The sequence below is a fragment of the Acomys minous genome (genome assembly GCF_964271855.1).
Source record: "Acomys minous genome assembly, chromosome: 15".
Taxonomy (NCBI): domain Eukaryota; kingdom Metazoa; phylum Chordata; class Mammalia; order Rodentia; family Muridae; genus Acomys; species Acomys minous.
In genome coordinates this window covers 77385585-77410415 of record NC_140497.1, presented here as the reverse complement: position 1 = coordinate 77410415, position 24831 = coordinate 77385585, and the positions used below count along the sequence as shown (strand labels likewise).

General features: G+C 41.7%; 1 protein-coding gene across 1 annotated transcript; it reads right to left on the bottom strand.

Moving 5' to 3' along the window:
- Positions 1-654: 654 nt before the first annotated feature.
- FGF5 (fibroblast growth factor 5) lies at positions 655-22330 on the bottom strand. Its single transcript, XM_084758721.1, has 4 exons — positions 22248-22330; positions 21430-21743; positions 14330-14433; positions 655-2486 (listed from the first exon to the last, which is right to left on the bottom strand). Exons 1-4 carry the CDS (start codon positions 22325-22327, stop codon positions 2139-2141), a joined length of 846 nt encoding a protein of 281 aa, XP_084614847.1. The 5' UTR covers positions 22328-22330; the 3' UTR covers positions 655-2138.
- Between the last annotated feature and the right edge of the window lie 2501 nt (positions 22331-24831).

The window sequence follows — 24831 nt, the reverse complement described above, 5'->3', positions numbered from 1 at the left end:
ATAATAAACAATTATTAGGCCCAACTGATAATTTAAAAACAACAAATGGCACCCAAAGTGGTAGGCATAATAATACTGGTAATTTAAAAACAATAGATATAAGCACCAATTTGTTAATAGTCATCTGTCTCTTGCACATTTATTAACAGGACTACTAATTTGCTTCTTTGTGTAGTCTAATAACTTAATACATACTTCACAGTTTTTAACACAACATTTAAATAAATTAGAAGAGGATTTGTAACATTGTCCTGTGTAGATACGGGTCATGTGGCAGTTATATAGGAATTTGATCTAACCTGTCTTGTGCAAAACATCATGGTCTTATTTACATCAGGCATATTCAAAGTATGTGCTAATTAAAGCTTGTAGCAATTCAGCTACGTGTTAAGTGTGATATTTAGTTAAATGACTGACTTTGTAACAAATCTATGGATTGAATGCATGATATATTAATTCTGGGCATATTATACATAACATCTACCAACATTTTGTTCCCATTAAAAGAATGCAACCTGGGTGGGTGGCTCTAAGTTAAAATTTGATGTGTCTTAGCTCTGTGTTCCTGTAGCAAAGCAAGCCATACTTTGTTTTAAGTAAAAAGTTTTGGTATTCTTCAAACATACCAGAGTATGAAGCACAGACACCATGCGAAGTTTTTTTTTTTTTTTGCTCTATGAAGGACACACATCTAATGGTCATCTACACCTTTTTATTGCAGCATTTATGACTATAAGATGAACATTTGTTTTCATAGATCGCCATTAAAATCATTACCCAAGAAAATAAATTCTGTAACTCTTTGTAAGTTAAACCTTCTGTTATTTCCTTTCAGTATTTGGTACTTGGGTTGAGGATGAAGTGTCATTTCCAACTTATCCATTCCCAAATTAAGCTCCTGCGTCACAAGGCCAGATGTTTCTAGATGCCTCAGCTCTTCTTATGGCAGAGTGGACTCACTCACTGCAGTCGTTGCCTTTAGGGACAGAAAGCTCAAAGGGTATTTGACTGTTTTTGAGTGTGAGACTTGACATGAAAACCCAATTAGAGATTAATCTCTTTCAGTTACACACACACACACACACACACACACACACACCATACCCTGATTAGTTGCTCCCTGTGGGTCCATACAGTAAGGATAACAGAGAATCATAGAAATATTTTTAAGAGTGAGAGCCCGTTTCATACTGTCGGTTTGATGGACAGAGTAAAATGTATTCCTTCGTTCCTGTTCTTGAATGAGGGCGGGGCCAGATAAACGGGAATCAGAAGAGACAACGGAGTCAGTTCTCCATGGATGCTGCACACTTGGTGGACTTTTGCCTCCATCCTTTTCTTTACATCCAACCTTTAAATCCATCACAGTGTCCACATATTTTCCTCCTTCTAATTGTGAGAGGCCAGCCACTAACGTGGTAGGAGCCCACATAATGCCATGACTTCATACACAGTACAAACCTCCAAGCTGAGCCTTTGGGCCTGTGGAGGCACATTTAAACATCTTAAAATGTAGAACTAAATTCACATGACTTGAGGTATGGCTAAAACAAAGTAAACAATGCGGTGAGGAGAAAAAAATGCAAAGGAGATCCACATGCTACCAGACAGGCTATCAAAATGTTTATAATCCATCAACAGCAATAAACTGACTGCTTGTGGCACGTTAATTAAAATAATAAAAGTAAGAAAATATGTTCAATGTAGAGGTACCTTAAAAAAAGTTTATAAAATATTTTATCTGCATCAAAATATTCTTTGGAAAACAAAAATAAAAATGTATCATGTATGTTCTTTCAGGTTGATCTGTAAAAAAAAAAATCAGAAAAATACATAGTCCAGGCCACCGAACACCTTAACAATTCAGAATGCTAAACATCCGCTCATCACGAAACCTTTATACCTTACTGAATTGAAGACCTGTGCTCCCTGGGTCGCTACAGAGAATCCCACTTCTGTTTCTATTTAACATTTCTTAAAAGCAGTTTTGTTCCAGTCAAAGTGAAGCCAATAACCTGACTTCCACACTTGTAAGCATAGTGGAGGGACACGGTGTCCCAAAGTTTCCTTCAGGGCTCCGATGACGCCTGCAGACCATCCTGAGGTGGAAGAGTGATTTTCCAAGGCCCAGGTGAGCATCATCCAAAGCGAAACTTCAGTCTGTACTTAACTGGACCGGTACTTCTGCGAGGTGGTGACAGGGGGACCTTTGGTTTCACGGGGTTGGGTGGCTTTTTCTTCTCTGGCACAGTGACCGTGAATGAAAGTTCGGGTTGCTCCGACTGCTTGAACCTGGGCAGGAAGTGGGTGGAGACGTGCTGGGGTTTGACCCGTGGACTGCAGCCTCGCTTGGCTTTCCCTCTCTTGTTCAGGGCCACATACCACTCCCGCCCTGTCTTTTCAGTTCTGTGGATTGCTGACGCATAGGTGTTGTAGCTGTTTTCTTGAAATCTCTCCCTGAACTTACAGTCATCTGTAAATTTGGCCTAGAGGAAGGAAAAAGAGAGAATTTAAGCTGTGATGATATTTCAGCATACAGTAAGTATGACGTTTCGAAAATCCAAAAATTAAATGAATCTAGGCCCCTCCTATTCCATTCCCTTTTATAAAGATATGTTCCTTTCAAAGTTAGCAAGAGAGAGAGAGAGAGAGAGAGAGAGAGAGAGAGAGAGAGAGAATGTGTACACACAGATATGTTATGTTGGTGGGAGTGTTTCTATATTTCTACTTTGTCTTTGTAACATTATTTTTTATTCATTATGTTTAGGTGATTAATGTCATCGTTTAAACAAATACTTAGAAATACTGAATTTAAGCATTATGAACTCTCACTTTGACACCTATAAATACTGTTCCTCTTTTTAAAATACTTTGAAAATTATGTCTATAATTTAACATAAGATTTTTTCCTTTTAAGTTATCAAAAAAAAAAAAAAAAAAAAGAACAATGTTACTAAGAAACAGTTGCCCAATATAACACACATTTGTGTCTGCAGAGGGCCATGCTCCCACCAGGGACGCAGTTAGAAGAGTCACATGATTCTTTTGAAACAGACATACATTTTCAGTGTTATCAGTCTGAGCCGTGATGCCAAGAGAGGGGTGGCATATGGCTCTATTAATACTGCATATGTTAGAGTTCTTTAGGAAAAAAAAAATACATCTTCACATATGTGGTTCAAGAAAGTACATCGGATGCCAGGAAGAAAAAAAAAGTCATCGGCGTCATTACCAACATTTCACCTGCGTCTCATACATCCCCACAGTCAAGCTAGCTTCGAGATGCACAGAAAGCTTGAAGGGCTGAGGTCCACCAACGTGCAGCTTATAAGAGGAAATGTGGCCTCAGCGTGCATGGTGTACAATAACAGCAGTGGAGGTGGTAGGCAAGAGCGCAGGAAAACCCCATGAAAGCCAACGTGCTGGCTGTGTCATGTAAGGACGGTGAGGAGGTATGTGAATGAGGAAGAAACTCCAGGGAACTTGAATGTGTTTTTAGACACAGTGAACATGTGTAAGCAATGCAGTATGACGGGGCGGGGGGGGGGGGGGGGAGCAGAGGGAGGGCGGATATATGGTGAGAAGGACAAGGGATGGGACCGCAAAGAGATTGTTGGCTAAACTGAGAAATCTGGGGTGGGGGTTGGGGCGGGTTATGATGGAGGGGCTGCACGAGTGTGCATCAGTCTTCCTACCCTACCGTGCCTTGGTATTGCCGACTGAGCTCGTACCCTTCAGCACCTATGCAGAAGCCCTGCCTATGTGACTACCGTGAGAAGCAACACGTTTCCTAGGGTGAGGATCTAGCCCTCCCATCAAACATGAAAGAGCCCCAAACCGTGAACGGAGTATGAGTTCCTGTACTAGTTCAGCCTACCAGGATTCACAAGTTCAGAGAGTCCCTTTCACACAGAGCTGCTGGGTTTGAGAATAACTGATGGTCCCCCCCCCCCCCATACGGTATGCTTCCATGTAGGAAACATTCTGCTCCTCACTTTTTCTAATAATACCAGCCTTCTCTCTGTAATGCAGACCGCACACTGAAATCTGAAAGTCTGGACCCTGCAAGGAAATCTATAGGAATCTACTATTGACACCGCCATAAACAATTTTTTAAAATTCCGCAGATTGGAAGACACAGCCGATAGCAGAGTATTTCCAACGTATTTGTTTATGTACAACAGATGCTCCCATGTTCACTTTTGTTTTTTGGGTAAGAGGAGCGGTTTGAGACAGGATTTCTCTATGTAGCCCCTGGCTGTCCTGGAACCAGCTCTGTAGACCAGGCTGGCCTAGAACTCACAGAGATCTGCTGCCTGCCATTTTCCCACAGTACTAGTAGAACTCTGCGTTGGGTTGGCTGGGATGGAGCAGATATGTTACAGAGCTACCTCTATGCGTGGCATTACCTCTTCTTGTCTTTTAACTCCCAAACTGCTAGACTGGGTCTCCAGCAAGCGTGCTGTGATGACCTTTATAAATGTTCTACATTATTTGCTCCCAGTTTTTATCAGAGACTTTTATTTTACAAACCCAGTTTAATTTTTTTCTATCGCCATTTAAAAGGCTTTTCCTCTTATATAAATAAACATAGTAATGATTTTAATACTTTTTGTGACATAGAGTCTTATTATGCACCCTTGCTGGCCTGTAACTTTCTATGCAGACTTATCTGGCCTCAAACTCACAGAAGCCAGGCAGCTTCTGTCTCCTGACAGTTTTGTTGTTGTTGGTTGATTGTTTAGTTTTTGGTTTTGATTCTTATTTTATGCTTTTCTGAGACAGGGTCTCTCTACGTGGCCCTGGCTGTCTTGAAACTCACTGTATAGGCCAGGCTGTCCTTGAAGTCATGGAGATCTGCCTGCTTCTGCCTCTCAAATGCTGAGATTAAAGGTGTGTGCCACCACATCTGGCTTCTAGTTACAGTTTAAAATAAAAATGTTGACCATCTCAGCTGTTTGTGGCTCCATAAAAGGATGAGTGTTTTAGAAAGACGTGGAGCCTTTCATTAGAAAGAATAACAGGCCAGAGCTGCAGGTGCACCAGCATCAGACTCTTGGCCTGTATGAGGAGCTGGGTTTAATCTTTAGCATCTCAAACAACAAACCCCCTTTTATTTTTCAGTGTTGTCAAACAACAAAGGCACACACAGACATGTCAAGGGGTTTTGTTTTGTTTTGTTTTGGGTGGGAAACGGACAGACAATCTAAACCCATAAAAGCACAAAGTCAAAAGCCAAACAAAGCAATATGAGACAAAAATAAAATCTACATCTGTGCCCTTGAGTTCATTTTGTGTTGGTATCTACAGCTGGGCGTGGGGCCTGCCTTCAGTGTGGTTTGTACACCAATGAGGCTCCACTGGAGAAAACTAATTCTTCTTTGGAAGTGAACTGTCAGTTGTAGAGAGTTTATTGGTTAGGGATAGGAGCCTATGTCTTTCAGTGCTGGGCCCTGTCAGGTCTGAACCTATGCGTAGTTCATGTGTACATCAGTCCTGTTGTGTCGAGGAGACACTGGTTCCTGGCTGTGATCGAGCATCTCTGGTTCTAACAATCTTTCTGTACCCTCTTCTGCATAGTTCCTTGAGCCCTAAGGGGAGGGGATTGATGAAGGCATTCTAGTTAGGACCGAGTGATTCTATGGTGATTTTTATTCGCCTGTTACACTCTCTTTTAAATTAGAGGACATTTTCTAATAAAGTATATAGTTTTTAACTGATAGACATGCATTATTTCCCTTGAGGGGGGGAAAAGTGAAGTTGGCATACATACTTTCGTTTATCGAAGGTATGTTATGGACTGGCAAATCATATGCTAAATAAGCTGTTGAAATTGGGATGCATAACTTCAGTGTCCAACCACTGTCTGTCACTAGAGCAACAAATCTCAGATCTCTGTCTTTGCTGAACAGGGTGACACACGCCTGTAACCTCAGCACCAGGAGGTCAAGGCAAGAGAATGGCCAGGAGTTCAATAAGACTGTGTATCAACAAACAAACAAATGAGTAAATAAATACATAAATAAAAGACAAATTTATCCCTATCTTTGTTTCAAATATACGTCTTAAGTGATTTGATAGATAGCTGTTGCTGACTGTGTGGCTAATGCTATTTGCTGCTTCTACAGAGAAAAATCTATAAAGGCACATAAGCCCTTCCAATCTTCCTTAATGAAGTAAATTTTCTGTGTTTTTTCTCTTTAATCTCCGCCTCATCGTACCAAAACAAGTTATAGTCAACGGGCCCTGAGTTGAGCATTAAAGTGAAATATTCAAATCAACTAATCTATTGTAGTTTACTATTCCTACCAAAACAAGGAAAACTTAAACCATATGTTTACTTGAATATTTAAAATCACTACACAAGGGAGGGGATACCCCAATAATGAAAGCAAGAATTTTTTTTGTCAGATATTGTCCTATTAGCTATGGCTACCTAATTGTTGACGGAGGGATCAAGAAAACCCATTCAACAAACAGTGCTGGCAAAACTGACCTCTCCCTGTGGAAGACTTAAATTAGAAACCCGTATCTCATGGTGTGCAGAAATACACGTGAAGTGGAGCGAAGAGCTTAACTTAAAAGCGCCAAGTGCCGAAACTACCAGAGGAAAATGATAGGGAACGTATTTCAGGTTATAGCTCTTAGCGAGAACTTTCTGACCGCAACTCCAGTAGCACAGGGCCGACCCCAAGAATCAATGAGTGGGATCATATGATATCGGAAAAGTTTGTATACACAGAAAAAACTATCAGAGAGCCCACAGGATGGGAGAAAGTCTTCAGCTCCGGTGCAAACAGAGCTGGTTTCTAGAGCACACAGAGAACTGTAAGAATCAAACACCAAGAAAACAAAACGGCCAGTTGAGAAGTGGATATGAACAGGCAATTCTCCAAAAAAGAAACACAAATGACCAATACATATTTCTATAAAGCACTCAGCATCAACCAGTCATCAGGGAAACTGCAAATTAAAAATACTCTGAGTTCCATTTCATCCCAGTCAGCATGGCGAGATTAAGAAATCAAATGTTAGCAGATGACGGTACGCACAGAGGAAGGAGGAACATTTATACATGACCGATGGGCCTGTAAACTAGTGAAGACACCGTAAAAATCTATATGGTACTACCATAGAACCCAGTTATACCATGCTGGGCATGTACAGAAATCATGTTTATTGCTCATTATTCACAAGAGGAAGAAAATGCACCCAGCCTGGACGACTGTCCGCCGAAGAACGGATAGCGAAAATGTGGTACGCACAGAGGGGGATTTTATTCTGCTGTAAAGACTAATGAAATCATGGAAGTTTCAAAAACGTGCTGGAGAGTATTAGATGAAGTGAGGTAAGTGACACACAGACGAACATCACATGTTCTCCTGAATCTTGCGGTGCTGTTATTAATACATGTGAGAGGTAGGAGGAGGTACAAGCTATGAAATTAGGAAGGAGACCAGAAGAGGAGGCTACAGGGGGAGGTAATCCCCCTTAGGAACAGTCATAAGGGAGGGGAATAAGGGGAAAATGGGAGGGAGGGAAGAAAGGGAGGATACAAGGGATGGGATAACCATTGAGATGTAACAAGAATAAATTAATAAAAAAAATCAGAATAAATAAATACAGTACACGTATAAGAAACTCTAAAAAATATTAAATTAAACAAGACAAAGGAAAAAAAAAGAGCATGAGTGTAGGAGCAAATTTGAGACTACGGGACTATGAGACTATGGCTATGGGAATTCACAGATGACTGCAAGGAAGGGATCAGGAAGATTGAGAGAAAGGAAAAAGAAAAGGAGAAACAACAAGTTGTATTTGAAAACACTGAAACTTGATACTTTGTAGGTTAATTTAAAAGCTAACTAACTCACTAACTAAATAAACAAATAGTAATCATACTGTTTGGTGCTTTTTCAAGGTTCTTGCCACACACTTGTAATCCCTGCACTGGGAAGGCTGAAGCCAAGGATCTCTAGTTCCAGGCGAGGGCTACGCAAATACCAACTCTCAAAATGCACAACTACGGATGAAAATGCAGTGCCCAAAAGAGGTATCAACGGGGAAGAATTTGGCTAGGTGGTGCATAACATGTGGGGGTCTATAAGGCATTTAATCGAATTATTTATTTTACTGTGTTCATTGATTGGCTTATTTTTCCTAAAATTATAAATTTAAGAAACAATTAACTTAATCCAAATAATTAAAATGTTATTATACAATGCAATGAGACGCATATCGGTCAAATGGTGCTTTAAGCAGTTCTGAGCCGCACAGATCCCTTTCAGTACTGCTGGCTTCCCACCTCTACTTCTACCAGCGTTGCCGCCAGAGCAGGTTCCAGAAGCACACGCTATGGGCATAGCTGTGTCCAGATGCAGGGCTACGTGTGCTTTCCAAAGGAGCCCCCTTTTACCCTTCACCATGTAAAAGTCATATAGAGGTCCCTGGTAGCCCTGCTGTGCTACTCCAGCGGGCCCGTTGTTCCTGCCTGACACTGAGCATCTTACCATTGGGGGTAACACTAACTATCCTAGTAAATAAACTGCACTGGAAAGTGCCAATCGTGAGATCTCTCCTCCTGCAGAAATTGTCTTTAAATAAAACAACAACAACAACAACAACAATCCAATAGTAGCTCTACATAACCTCAGAGAGTTGGTACATTTTACACAAATATTTAAATGGATTAAAAATAAACAGCTTAAAGGACATCAATATGACTTTTTTAAAAAGTTAATAATTTAGCGGATTTAAAATACCCATCCCACCCACCCCCCCCCCAGTCTCCCCCCCACCCTTGGCTTTATCTCTAGAGAGTCTATTTTGGTAAGCGTGAGAGGGGAGCTTGGACTTGAATTACCAGCTACATGCTAGACAGTAGTGATGGAGCCGAGGGAGGCTCATACATGGAGAAGAGGGGTAGAAAGTATGTGTTTTATTTCTGGTGCCTTTAATAGCCCTGTAAAAGTGTGCTACTCCGTATCCAGTGATTAGCCTACATTATTTACCTCCTGCAGTAATTAAGATACTATCATTTGGCCTTAAGTCAGAAGAGTAAAGACACAGCACAACTGAAGACCTGCATTTTCAAGTACCAGGTTGGGGGTGTGGCTCTTGCCTCCCCCTCCCCCTCCTCTCCCTCCTCCCCCTCCTCTCGTCCTCCCTCTCCACCTCCCCCTCCTCCCTGTCCTCCACTTCCTCCCCCTCCCCCTCCCCCTCCCCCTCCTCCTCTGACTGAGGCCATAGTTCTTTTGGGACCGTCTCCTCCCTTTTGTGTAGCTTTACTCCCCCTGAAGCTCTTCCGTCTTTCATCACTGATAAACGCGAAGTGCTGTCCCTTACAGAAGACAAGATTAAAGTCAGATACAGGAATTACTTGCAAAGGAGGAGCCCCCAAACTCATCTAGATCCCAAATGATGGGGCCTTTCCTTTTTCCATACACGCGAGAAGCTCTTCCAAAGGGTGTTTCCATACATAAAACCCATGGCCTTGACTGGAAGAATGGATCGACCCTACCGAGTCGTTTTTCTAAGTGGTAATGACAAGTATTGTTCGGCTCTCTCTATTTCCTCTTTTAGTACACACACTGAGCTACGGGGGCTGCTTGCTGGCTCCTCCTCACTGCCCCCCACACCAGACGTCCGGACTCTTCTCCTAGGCTAGCCAGCTGGCACCCTCTGAACCCAGGAAAGGAGAATATGCTAGTCCTCACTCAGGGCTGATCAGCACACATTCCAAGCCTGTTTCGTAAACTCTGCAATTAGCTTTCCTTCCAAACATGATCCTCTAAAACCCTGAGACAAGAAAATAACCATTTGACCACATGCCTTTCTCTGGGTAGTTAAGCCAACACATTTTCCCCAATATGTAGCAAGGTATCATGCATATTTCACGAAAAGATCGAAGCACATAGGACAATCAACTTTTCCAATATTGGAAAAAAAATTTTTTAGGGTTTAAAATATTCAAATGGACTGTAGGGTTCCAAAAGAGCTACATGATTATGACATCAAGAAATCCCGGCCTCTGAGACAATGTGAGCTTGGAAATCTTTAAAATTGACTCCTTGGCAAAAGGAAAACCTAGCAGGTAAGAGGCTATTGTGGGTGTAGTAAGTGTGGTGCCAGGGAGTCAGGGCTAATGACAAGGAGGATCTGAGCCGCCCTAAATGATGGAAGAATCACAACTACTTGACCTTGAAATCAGAAGGAAAGATTGGGTGTCTTCAAGCAGCAGCCAGAAGACACGTTCTGGAAGAGTTGTTTAAATAGGGAGCGATAATAGTTTCCAGGCACTACACCAAGTGTTCTGTACGTATTATCTCAATGTTCATAGCCACTACGGCAGGCAGTCACTATAATTTTCTTATTTGTTCCGCCTATGAAAGCAAAACCAAAACAAAACAAAAACAGAAACATTAAGTAAAATGACAGAAGTGCGGAGTGGAATTTGGCTCTGAGTGGTCTGTGTGCTTAAGTGCACACCCGAAGAGATGCATGCTCACACCTGAGCCATGGCAGGAAAATCCAAACAGATCCTCTGGGGGCCTTTCCATAAGGACCCCAAACCTGATGTGGGGGCTTTCCACGAGGACCCCAAACCTGAAGGAGAACCCTGAACATCTGTCTCTGAAAGACAGAGAAGGGTACATGGAGGAGAAAAGGCCTCCATCCAGAGAATGTTGAGACAGAGACTAGCAGCTACAGCAGTGACGCTGCCTAACCCAGCTGGCTCTCTAGAGCAATTACTGATCCTGTCCTCCATAACCCCTGACACGTGTTCACAAAGAGACCATACACTTTCAGCAGCCTGTAACGCTCTCTCTCTCTCTCTCTCTCTCTCTCTCTCTCTCTCTCTCTCTCTCTCACACACACACACACACACACACACACACAGAGAGAGAGAGAGAGAGAGAGAGAGAGAGAGAGAGAGAGAGAGATTTTAGTGAATAAGGAGGTGGGGAAGATCTGAGAAGAGTTGAGAGAAGTAAAACCCATACTCAGACTATATTGTATAAAAAATATTCTCAATTAAAGTTTTCCTTTAAAAAAGCGAGAGTGCTGAGAATCTCACACACTCACAGTAGGAACGTGGCTATCTTGTGCATTTGGAATGTGTGAATGACTTTGAGGAGAGGTGCATGCGGATGAGGGGATGGCGGGAGAGCTCGCAGAGCCACCTGTCCACTCGATGTTCAGGTAAAACTCGTATTGCGAAATAAACAAGCAGGACAATTAGGTCAGCACCTGCATCACCTCATCCATACTCTTCAGAGAAGCCGCCGCTTTACTGTGCTGTCTTTGTCTACACAGAAACCAAGCAGTTCTTCTCTGTTTGGAAGTTTGACTTGAGAGGGGTTCCCTAAGCAACACAACATCACACAGAATAACAACCTAGATGTCTGTGTAAAGCTCGGTGGCAGACGCATCCCCTCCTCTGTAGGACCAGAATAAGTTATGTTCTGAATCCCAGGGAAGGAGGAAACGTAGAAACGGATTTACCACTTTACATGTCTAGTCTAGAATTTCCTTCTTCTTTGCTTATTAATAGTGTATTATAAATGGCTCTTAATGGTCTTCCACAGTGTTCGTCTTTTATCGATGGTGTGAGGATCTTACTAAACCAGGCATGTAATTCCTATAAGCACATGAAAACATTGTAATTTGTTCCTAAACACAATGCTTTCTCTTACTTAAGCTAACTTGTACTTACAAAGCATTTGTATATTTAAAGAAGAAATTTGAAGAGGATACAGTTTTCCTTCAATCACATAACTATGTAACCTTTAGGAAAAGAACTAAACATCTCAGACTCCTTTCTTGCCTCAGTGTCTGATGAGACAATATGAAGGGAAAGGCCTTTTACAGAACTGTGAAAGTACATCACCCTTGCCTGGTGACAAAGTTAAGCTCTGTTGGCAGAAGTGGAATCAAATGGGCAATTTACTGTAGGGGGATTACTCTCCTTAGAGCTACCTGGATACTTAACACCTTTGGTTCACTTTCACTTTGGACGAGGAAGCTGAAATGTTCTCTTTAATGCCACCGCAATATTATTAATATAAAGCCACTCACAAACTAAGCATTACTAAGTGTGTGTAAGTGGCTTAGGTGATAATATGACTTTGTAAATACAAAACCAAGTCAAGTCAACACACTGAAAGCTATAAGAATGTTTTTAATGTATTCAACTACAGTGAAAACAGGAAAGAACCCAGCTGGGCATAAAGCCGATAATTGCTATGATTAATGCTATTTCTAAACTCAACTTCTTTAAAAATAAATCACTTCATAATTTAATTAGGTTTCCATCTAGAGGGGGGAAAAAGTGCTAATAAAAGCTCAGATAAGAAAATGTTGGTTTGGACATCATCGTGGGGCTTAATTTTTTTTATCTATGGTTCAGCTCAAAGTCACTTTGAGACTTTTATATCAAAGAGCCCCAATGAGTGACAAGAGCAAGCCTTGCTTTGTACTGTTTAGAAGTCGTTATTCCATGAAATGACTTTAGCCTGCCACGAGGAGAAAGAATAACAGATGCCGTTTTTGCGTTATCTGCATTATTCCCACCAGTCATCCTCAGACATTTGGGTCAAATTTCTAGAAATTAGTTACTTGCATTTGACAGAGGAATCATGTATCCTAACCTCTCGGTTTGACCCTTCTAATTGGCATCCATTTATAATACTTTGCTTTCTGGGGGCAATTATCCTCTTTCTGGCCCGAGTTTCATCTATTTTATATGCAGTAGTGCACGGGTGAGAACATTTTTAATGTTAAGATTTTTCATCCCACAAACAAACCCGTAAGAGGTGATCTCTGTACTTGTCTTGTACCTTATGATGCTGAGAGTTTGAAGGTTTTACCTTAAAGTGGGTCAAAGAAATGGTTTCTTTGTTTTTTAACCTGGATGTGGATTTTTACTGATCAAATATTATTCTTTACTAAATGAGATGTCTGACTTTTTTTGCACAGTGATAAACAATTTTTCCCTTTAAATACGTGAAATGTTACTTTTAGTTGTTCAGTTATAGCATTCATTCTTAAAAACCGTGTTAGTCCTTGCCAGAGTACAAACAACGCAGAGATGAAGTAAATTTCTTTTATGATTATTGAAATTACTGACTAAAGAGTTTCACAAATGCTTTTCATTAATCTTAGACTACGGTGGTTTGCTACATTTTCATTGTGTGGCGTCTACATTTTCATTGTGTGGCGTTTACTGCATGTAACAGTCCACATTGTTTAGCGAACACTGATAAGGTACCAAGTGCTGCTGAGTGCCTCTTATACACTGTCTCACGAAGTCCCAAATACCCATCCTGTTCGTCAAAAGCCATTCATTTAGGTGCGAAGCAAAGAAATTTGTAAAAGTTTTATGCATAGAAATGAGTGAAATTCTCCCTGGACTCTTAAAGCAAGAGGCTAAGAAGTCAGTGTCCATCGACTTCACTCTAAATTAGGCTTTCTACATGCTTTGAATATTTCAAAAAATTTAACTGTTCATATACTATTAATTAAAGGACCACTTTAAGGAATAATTGCGTCTTGAATTTATTAGTGTGAAAAATCAAACATATCACCAAAAAAACCCTCTAAATTACTTTTAAGCACACATACTAGTACAAGTAAACAGAACCTGGATGTAATAAAAGATTTTTTTAAAAAAGTAATTTTTAAACTGATTACAAACTGTGTAAGCTCTCTGAAGCAATCTTTGGAGTGCAAGATTAGTATTAAGTAATTACATTTGACTTGACAAAAATATAAGGCAAAAACTCCCCTTGTTTGTCAAGTGCAATTTCTTTCTATGAGGTGAGAAGCTGTGTAGTCTCCATTTTGTCTTTTTCTTACATGGATCTATATATGGTATTATTTAGACCCAAATGTGAAATCATGAAAAACCTGCAAAACCAAATAATAACTCCTTTATCTATTAAATACACATACCACCAAATAAACATGTATAGTTTATTTGATTCAATAAACTCGCTCGCTGTTGTGACGATGAGTCTCACCCACCCCAGCCCCTCTAGAAAGCTAGCAATAGCAACCAGTGTGCAAAGGCTGCTTCCAAGTGCATTTATTTTTTACAGTCTTGAAAGTTCTATTTATTTTCAAGACAGTGAAATGTTCAAATGATTACTGACAGACACATACACAATTGTTTATATATACATATAACTTTAACAAAAAAATCAAGTTCCTTAAGCAAATTGTCTAGCTTATCTACTAATTTTGAAAAAAAAAATAAACAAATCACTTTACTTTGTTGCAAATGTTACCTCTGGAGCACCTTTAACAAACACAAAGTGGTTCTACTTACACTTGCATGGAGTTTTCCTTTTTTTGACATCGCTAAAAATTTGTTGCTGAAAACTCCTCGTATTCCTACAATCCCCTGAGACACAGCAAATATTTCCAAAATACCTAGGATGACAAAAATCCCAAAATAAAACACAGACTCTTCTACACAGAACTGTGAAGAATTCAATGTCTACATCCTCTGTTCCCGGGCTTTACTACTGAGATTAGACAAAAGAACATGTAATGATGTTTTTGTGACATCCGCTAGGTTAAAGAGTGCCTAGCATCCAAGCGGACACTCGGAATGACTTATTTTGGGATTCAGAAATTTTATTCAACAATCTCAATTAATTCCGTACTTGCAAATGGTAAATTGTTTTTAGTAAATTTGACAATAGAGTCTTTTCAAAGGTGTTGAAAGATATCTTACATAAAATAAATCCTTCTCGTTAAATCATTATAATTTGAGAACTTAAATAAATACATGCCGTACTCAATCCTTTAAACCCGTAAAAACCACACTGAAGATGCTGAAAACATCATAAATCACATTGCCTCCATGAATTGTTTGATGAATTATGTTTTGAGAAATGTTGAATTTTAAGTCATTTCCTAGAAAAATGTAATGATTTGCAATGGTGTGAATGTATATGCAGCCTGTACATTAAGCCAGTGTACCTTCATCTCCTACAATCATTCCAGAAACTGTGTGTGCTGAGTCAAGACACTGTCCACTGCAGTTCATGCAGGGTTTCATAAGATCAGATGTATACTCTGCACACGATTAGATAGCACGCCTGTTATTAACATCAAAGTCATAAGAGACTTTATACAAACGAATAAGGACAATTCTTTTAATTATACACATGAAATTGTTAAAAATATAGAAATGAGTAATATAGTTCATTAAAGCTGGAAGAAAAACAAAGCAAGCCTGGAGGAGGAAAAAGCACATCGGACACTTGGACGCAGCTGTCCTACGCTTACACTAAGTAGGGCATCTCAGTAGAACTCTGAGGAGGTGACACCTTCAGTTTTCCTTGAAATGGTAATCTCTCCCTACAGTACTTGGTGTATGTGCAAAGTTATCCAGTTTACTAACAAAGACGGTAAATACAAATAGGTGAATCAGTTTATTGGGGGCTTGTGTAGTACAACACAGGTTGAGCCCCTGTCATTGTCACAAAAATTCTGAGTGCTTTCTCAACTTGGTTTGTTTAAATACTTAGAAAGTTCACAGAGAAAAGGGTATCTCCGGAAAGCTATTTCTTTGCTATTATTATTTTGAAAAATTATAGCCCAGAGTAAGAAAACCATCTCAAGAAAAATTGTGGGCACCAATTTAGTGCTGTTTCTTTTCATGAGAATTAAAAACAAAAAAACTTAACAAGGAGCTGTTTTGGGTTATGCAAGAGAGTGTTAGTTGACATTACTGTCCTGTATGTCATTTCTTTTAAAATGTTACTAAATTTGAATTTATATACAATTTAATATAAAAAATTATTTGGTTGTGATACACAACCAAAGATTTAGAAGCCTCGTCATATTATCAGATACTGGCAAAGCATGCCAAATACTTTTTAAAGTTATAGACATCAGTTTATACAGAGTACATACAGACAAGGTGTATTTAACTTTTTAAATGTTTGAATATACTTTGCACAGAAGGTATTTAACTTTATAAAACTAAATGTTAATATAATAATAGTATTATTGAAATATGATTAGCACATCTGATTGAAACTATATTTGAATCAGAATGAAAGAATAGTATTGAAAGCATCAGAAATGAATTCAAATATTTAGCTGATTGGGGATGAAACTGCAATCACTATATAAACATCTGTGATCAGAAACACAAATTTGGCTATCACAGGAGCTCTTCTTGATGGGATGATTGGCATAACGGGACCAATGGGATATTGGTAGCCTTTCTCCAGGGTACTCACAGCTCTAGATTGTTAAGGGCTAACTAACTTACACATTTATGCATTCTAGAAATGCTTTTCTAGTGCAGTTTAAAAATTCAATATTTCCTGTACTCCTTATTAGGAATCCGTGACAATAAACTTAAGGGAAATTTCCTGATCACCTTATGGATGTATTCAGCTTTATAAATGTAAATTGGTCACATGTTAATGAGAAAGTATGGCAGTATCAAAGATCAAATTCTTGTGTTTTCAGTCTAACTTTTGAGATGTTGGAATCATTGGTTTTATAAATATTTACTTGGTTAAAAAAAAATAAACCCTATGTCTTTGTCTAACTAAATAACAACTTTCTGACCATATGGCCTCCTTTTAAGGACCCATGTTTGTCTCATTCAACTTTGTGTTGATTATATACATTTTCATTGCCATTAATTTAAAATATGGGAAGATGACAAAATAATTTCTGTAAAAGTGTTATTATACATTGCGTGGTTTGTCTGGTAAATTCTATTATAAAAATCATGTATGCCAGATAATATAAGGACTATATAGCTTTAAAATCTTGTGTATCTGAAAGTTTAATATATATGTATATGTATGTATGTATGTATGTATGTATGTATGTATGTGTATATGTATGTATGTGTGCATGTGTGGATGTATATGCGTGTATATAAGAATTATTTTTCACACAGGCAACTTTGGAATTGACCTTTTACGTCTTAATGTTATTTAAACTTAACATTGGAATCATTGTTAAAATCATAATTTCTAAACTAATGACAATGATTTCACACTGTCTTGTTTTTTAAAATATGAGCACAATTCTAAACAACTCACAAGGGGTTTTCTATTTCTCTTTCCAAGAAAGCACAGGCTAGCTATGCTATCTACTTTAAAATGCAGAGCTCAGTAGCTCATTAAAGAATTCTAGGAACTACTTTAAACTCATGTTTATTAAATCATGAGCTAATGTATTTCAAGAAATATTTCTCTAAAGCTGACTTTAAAAAATTCAGGATTATCTGTACCCTAATCTCTAGGAGTTGGTGATGATAAACTTGAAGAAAATTTCTTGTTCACCTTGTAGATGTCAAGACGGTGTCCTTAGTCACAACTGTGGAAGGCAATTATCTAACAAACTAGCCAGTGACTGTCTTCAATGTTGCACTGTCTTGGGGACACCCCAAGCCGACTCATGTAGGGGCCAGTGTTTCGAGTTGCTCTAACTATTGTGTCTCCCTCCTGTTTAGGGACGGGTGTAGCAAACGCAGGGTAAATTAATTCATATCCAGGAACTTAAGATAGTGTGTTATCTTTCCCAAGATGTTCAGGGCTAAGAGGAGAGAGAGAAGGAGAGATGGAGAGGAAGGGGAAAGAAACCTTTCTTAGTAAAATGTCAGGATTGATTATTAAGGTTAGAGGAGAAAATGTCTTGGTGTCTCTACCATTGGCCCTTAATCTACTTACTTCAAAGGATAGCCGCACTTTATGGACAAGTCTACCTCAGTAAGAAGACACGTGCGTAGCTTCCTCCCTTGCTCTTTAGCTCTTCTGATATCAGAAGGCTCTATTGACGGGGTTACAGCTACGACAGACTAGAAGGACAAAAGCTACAACAACATGGACACCACATCTGTTCAGAAGCTTTCAACAACATATTCGAAAAGTGCCGAGGAAAAAATATGGCGACACTGAAGTTTCTCTATTTCCATGCGTGGCACCAGATATGCTCTGCCACCTTATCAAGTCTTATTCGTTGAACGATCCAATTTAGCACAGTCTCCTCTGATTAAGTCGGTAACAAAATTTCCGCTTGAATTTCTCTCTGCACAGTAAACTCTGATTTACCCAGCCCCAGAAAGTATCTGATGACTGCATGATACCAAAATGGGTAGTCAAGTCAGATTTCCAAAATGAAGTGTAAAACTGAGGACTCCCTTAGGTCAAAATGTAAGCAATTTTTTTTTTAAATTTTGTGATTGCTTTGTGTAGCCATCACCTAAACTTTTCTCTTCTGAACTGCTAGCTTTCTAATTTCATATTTTAATGACCCAAGGTAAAGTCAACCAAAGCATTGTATCGATGCTAAGCTTGACAGCTTGTAAGTTAGAACAGCTGCTCTCTTCCCTTCATGGCTGGAGCACCTAATCCCTTGTCTCGCCCGTTCTTCTTCCCCACTATTTCCTTCTAGAAGGTTCATAGGCAATAAGATAGACACCATATTTGTCTTTAAAACATGGTGCCACTATTGAATGGGGCAAACCAGGACCCTACTACGGGGATGTTTCAATATCTGTGGCTACAGCATGATTTTGATAGTAAAACTAAGCAAATCTTCACAATTGGCAAATGTGTTTATTACATTTTATCTAACACATAAAAGCAGCTTATTGTGCCATCTTTTTAAAAAATCCTTTATACTGAGGAGATTTTTTTTTCAATGTTCTCCTGGCCTTTCTTGTCAAACACAAATACATGTTTTCACATATGTTGTAAGCAGTAGTCCAAGGTTACTATCTCAGCTTACATAACTTTCAGGAATCTGTTACGCGCTACCTTCAAAGTGCACTAACTAACCAACTGCAAGCAGAGGCTGCTTTTCCATGTTAAATTTCCAAATTCCATGCCTTCCTACTGCACATAAAAACACTTCCCAGAGGAGTGCTGGGGACTCGAGCTATGAAAAGCAATCACTGTGAGATTTAAATTATGCTTTTCTTTGAGAAAAAAAAAAAAAAACCATGGGAGGCAAAGCCAGAGAAAATACAAAAAGGAAAAGGAAAAGTAGCACAAAAGTAACCCAAACATTGTGCTTTCTAAGGCAGATGCCATACATTGGATACATGAATGAATAAATGCCAGTCTTTTGAGAAAAAAAATACAGATTAAACTCTGGGAGCTGGAGAGATGGCTGAGAAGTTAAGAGCACTATCTGCTCTTCCAAAGAAGTGCTCAGTTCCCAGTACCTACGTGACAGCTTACAAATTAAATTCTGAATGACTGTTTAAAACTGTAGGGTTGGAAGTTAGGAAAAAGCCATTTACAAAGTTTTATTAGTTCTGCTTAGGATGCCTTTTTTTTTCCCCACCTCTCAATGAGGATTTTTAAAATAAATTAGCTCTTGGAAATAATGGATAGCTAGCCAGTTCCTTCTTTAGATTTGTTCTCCCCTTCCTTTGTGTTTCTGTAAAATTCCCCTTCTAGCAAGGCCTAGACTGTAGCCACATTAAGCTTCAGTGTGCTTTTGTAAGGAGGGAGGAAGTAGCATCGTTTCAGAGCTCCGCAGCCGTGTCAAAGCTACCCTAGGCCCCAGGCACAGGGGACCCCAACCTACAGCTTGCTACTTGCTATTTGGCTCTCTCCTAAGCAAGCAGGAGGGAGTTGTAGTTAATGCTGATTCCCTGGATAAGTTGACAGCAACAAACTAGAGAGACGTTTTTTTCTTCAAGAAGCTAGTAAGACTGCAGGAAGTAGATACAAAGGGATATCTCGTGGTAGAATTGAATCCTGCAAATTGAGGAGGGTAAGTAGAAATACCGAAACAGAACTAAGATCTCCCTGAAGCATCAGAAAATTCACCCTAGTCTCTTCATCCACAAAGACCAGAGTCTTTTCAAACGTCGAGAGGGGGCCCAATGTGAAGAATACTGGAAGGCCCGGCACTCAAGGGGATGGGAGCCTAGGGTCCTCTCTGTTTACACTGCGTCTCCGCCTGCACCACAGCCCGCTGAAGGGCTGCTCCCCAAGGACAAAGCACGCAGCCAGCTGCCTTGGAACAACACCTGTCCGGGCGGGCGGGCGCGACTGCCAGACATCACGCTCCTGATCCTCTTAACTCGTTGAAAGAGACTGGTCAGCTAGCCACCCCACCTGTGCTTGAATTTCCAAACCCTCTCCACAGGCCCGGGCGGACTGTCAGTACAACAAATAAAGCCAGGTTCCTGGAGCTTAGCAAACAGAAGCGTCCTAGTCTCTGGGGACGCTGGTCTGGTGTGGTGTACCTGGGAGCCACCAGGAAGACCAGAGGGGCCGATGACTGCTCAGCACTATCTCCTGGCTCTATTTCCGCTCTCCCTGGGAGTCTGAGCGGTCCCTGCTGTGCTGGGGGGTGGGGTGGAGGGGGTGGGGGACTAAGCCCTGCTGGAAAAGCATTCTGAATCTAGTAGGAAAATACCTCACAGGATTACAGGTGCGACTCTAGTCCCAAACACACAACCCCAAATCACTGCTCACCCTAGCCGCCAAGGAGCAGTGAGGGGAGCGCGAGTGGCTATTACGATGGTCCAAAAAGGCAAATGGAGTGGAAGGAACGCGAGTGGAGTGGAAGCAAAGCGGAAGGGAGAACGGAAAGAAGAGAGAACTCAGAAAATTTTCAAGTTGCTTTGCTGTTGTTGTTGTTTTTAAAGTTATGCCCACTTTGCACCATTTTCAACCTCCTCTGTGATTCTTTTAAAATTAACTTTTCTCTTGACTGTCCCTGAAACCGGAGGCCAACGTCAGGGTCTCAGCTTACTAAACCCAGCACCAGACTTAATCATCCAGTTTTCCAGATCATGTTGCCTTCTTGCAAGCAGGACTGTGCTCTCCCAATATTTATGTGCATATAAATTCTATCTAGGCAGGTGTAGTTGGTGTGTGTGTGTGTACATGTGTGTATACATGTGTATATAGGTGTGTGGAATATGAGTACAAAGTTACACATATTAATATAAACGTATACTATAGGATAATATAGATATGAAGTTGGAGAATGTAACTACTTAGAACTATTTTTTTTTTCATAAACTAACCTGAATTGTGTATAGGGAAAGGAGATACACTTTGACATTTAAAGAATGCGGTTCTAGTTCCTAAGTAGAAAGAAATTGCACCAGGAGAAAGATTGTTACTTCTTTCATTATTTTTTTTTTCTCCAGCTATGGTAGGAGGATGGTCTTTTCGGCCAGAGTATTCTGGAATGGAGCTCACCTGGGGTTAGCCAACCCAAGAGAGAGGGGTGAGTATGCACGCACCGTGTAGACGCATCTCCAGGAAACCTGCCGGACTATTTCCAGAATCAGCTAAGTCCCAGACGCTGGGGTTCTTAGAGATGCCCCGTGGCCCAAAATTATAACTGACAGTCCCCCGTCTCCCCCGCCCCCCCCCACGCCTCCCAACAGCTTTTGTTGGAGAATAAGCAACTTACTTAACACACTGGCTTCGTGGGAGCCATTGACTTTGCCATCCGGGTAGATCTGCAGATGGAAACCGATGCCCACTCTGCAGTACAGGCTACCGGTCCGGCGCCCCGATGGGCTCCACTGGAAACTGCTGTGCTCCAAGCCACTTCCTTGACTGCCCGGAGAAGCCTCGACTGGTGAAGAGGCAGAAGACGAGGAAGACGTCGCACTACTTCTGCCCCGGCTGCCGCTGGCGTCTCCTGGGTTCCTAGGAGCAGCGGGTTGCCCTTCGGGAGTGAGACGCTTCTCCCCGTGAGCCCAAGCACAGAGGATCAGGTGGCTGCAGAAGAGGAGGAAGAGCAAGGACAAGCTCATTCTTCCGGCCGCGGGGGTCCTAAGTGCATCTTGCAGGACTGGCTCCGGGCTCCGTAGCCCCCGCGCGGCTGCGTGCCTCTGGCGCTGCCTCCCTCGCCGCACTGGGTGGACATAGCCTCGGGGAAGGGAGAGGGAGAGGGGGAGAGAGAGAGAGAGAAAGAGAGAGAGAGAGAGAGGCCACCCGAGCGGATCCAGGCGCTGGCACCGGGATATTTATAACGCCAGTGATCTCACTGCTCCGTGCACGCCTGCGAAGCTTCCCCTCACCCGCCGCTTTGTGTACTCACTGGCCGGTGCCGGGAGGGAACGCCGCGATCCCGGGGGCGGGGGTGTGAAGGAGGAGGGAGAAGCGATCCCCGGAGGTGGGAGGAGGTGTCTTGCCCTTAGAAGCAGCCCCCGGGACGCTGGCTGCGCCCTAGCACTAGCCACGCACCCCCAGTGGTTCTCAGGAGCCACACGGTCACCTCACCTCCTGCCCGAGCCACCCGCTCGGGATTCGGTTCCGCGCGCGCTGCTCTGCGCGCAAGGGGCACAGACTGACGAAAACATGGGCATGGGTTCCATCCTCTGTGGTCACATGTATCCCAGGCAATTCACTCTTTACCCGGCACCCGATTTCCAGGTTGCTAGCCCCTACCGCCTGGAACCACTTTCTGAAAGGAACCAAAAACTGATTGGCAGCACAACTTGGGAAGGCTTTGGGGGTGACCCAGGTGGAATAGGGGAATGTTTCTGGCTGTTGTTGATTTATTAAAGAACTAAGGTGTGCGCTTATTTCTCCTTCAGAAAGCCACCCAGAATCGCTACTCCAGGATTTTTGTGTTGGGACAGGTGAACTCCTCGGAACACACACACACACACACACACACACACACACACACACACACACACACACACACCTCAAACTCAAGGCAAGGATGAAGTGAGTCTGTGACTCACTGTCTAGTTGTCCTCTCTGGCCCTATGATCCCCTCGTCTGGAGGAATTAGCCAACCACTCTTTTCAACTTCCACAGAGTGAGGAGCGACCCCAATGAATGATTAATGACAGGCCCCTGAATCTCAACCTCAGAGAAACCTGAGAAGAGAGAATTTCCCTGTGCGTAATGCCGCGACTGTTATTTATCTGAGAAATATACCTGACTTGCATTCTTGGAATATTTCTGTCTGAAAAATAAATTTGAGACTTTAAACTACTCCATTGGACATTTAAATGAAAAGTCAATGATACCGGCCAATAAGGTAACTTCGCCCCAGCTGTGCTTGATGTTAAAGATTGTCCATTACCGAGTGAGTATCTGCTTAAGATTTCCTATCTTAATAATGGAAACCTATAAAAACAGGTGTAGATTTGTTTTCAGACTTGTAAACCTTCCACGGACAGAGTACTGAAGACAGAAGCAGCTTTCTGGAAAGCCAGCCAGCCACAGGAACAACACAAGGAAGCCATCAAAGGGAAGATAGGGACTGTCCAACACAAAGGAATGTCGCAGGAGGCTGGGGTGCCCCAGTGAGCTCAGCAGCCCACTCAGTGCTGAGTTCTCTTGTTGTAGGTGCTGGCTGCATAGCTGCATATCCCTCACAGAACAGCCCTGAACATGGACACTGAGAAGGAGCCCAGGTTCCTTCCAGAACGTTCACTTGCTCTTCCAGGGTGGATCAATTTAGCAGGCAGAGATACGGTGTGCCTGCTGAAGAGGAAGCTCTCTCTCCTACGTGGTTTAAGCCACTTTTGGTGTCTCCTGGTGACATCAGTGAGACCTCTGTGTGCCACACAACCCATTGTCTGTGACTAAACTGGCAATTTTTTTTTCTGAAGCAAATACTATTCAGGTTACCCCCGTCCTGGGGAGTCAATGGAAGGAACAGCTGGTAACTTCTCACTCAGGTGTCTGATCACCCCCTTTGTTGGTGGAGGGGGGTTGGACTCTGGGAGTTGTCTAGAACTGAAATTTGGCCTCTTGGCAAATTACTCTTTGAGATCTGTCCGAACTGTGTCACTCTTGCCCCTGGTAAGAGCCAAGCTGAAGACCAAAGCCTTTTCTAAGGGTGACCTGGAAAGGCTAAGACTAGAAAAGTTTAGTTGGCCTCAGTTTGGGGCACCACCGCAAGAAGACCTTTTTCTGGTGTCCAAGAGTTTGGGTGGGACCCACTCAAAGGAGACAGTGGATCTATTAAATTTGGCAAAGCAAGCTAACTTCACTCTGAGCAGGCAAAAAAAAAAAAAACAAAACAAAACAAAAAACCAAAAAAAACCCCACCAAAAACAAAACAAAAAAAAACCCAAACAAACAAACAAACAAAAAAAAAAACCACTTATATGTGCGTTTAAAGCCGTGTCCCTGTTGGTGCATGTAAGCGAATAGAGTGAGTTGACTGTCATGAGTTTAATATTTATAAAGGACTGTTAAGCTGGTGTTAAGCTCACGTAAAAGGGGGCAGGCATGTGGAGCTGCAAAAACTGAGGCAGAAGAATTGAGACAATAACAGGATGCCTTGTCACCTGCCAGTGAGCTGAGTGACCAACCCACCCCTCCACCCCGACTCAGCTAATACTCCACACACCAGTGCTGTGCATGCCTGCAGTGCTCACATCCTTTCTCACACATGACTAGCTGGTTTCAGCCAAACCTGGGCTCACAGCGAATTCACTGCTGGAGGCAAAAATCTCTCATTTCCTTGTCTCAGCTGCTCCCAGAGTGAGTGCAATCCTACATCACATTTTCCTTGGTGGCTTTCTAAGGCCTCTGCTAGGGATAGTCTCACAGATACTGTATATAAGCGATTGAAACCTGAATACAGTTCCCAAAGCCCGTGCCCACAGCCAGCACCATGGTGTTATTCCCCACTTCCCACTCTCTCAGAGCTGAGGAGAAAAAGCATGCTCCTTGATGTCTGCTTTGAACAGCTAATAGTTATAGAAAAATGGTGTTCTATACTCAACTAACGGAGCAATGAAAAAACCTCACCAAGTTGGTTGGTTCTGCCAGTCACCTGGGCTCCAGGCTAGGGCTGTTTGTCCCCATGCCATTCTGTTGACTTTCTCCTGTCTTG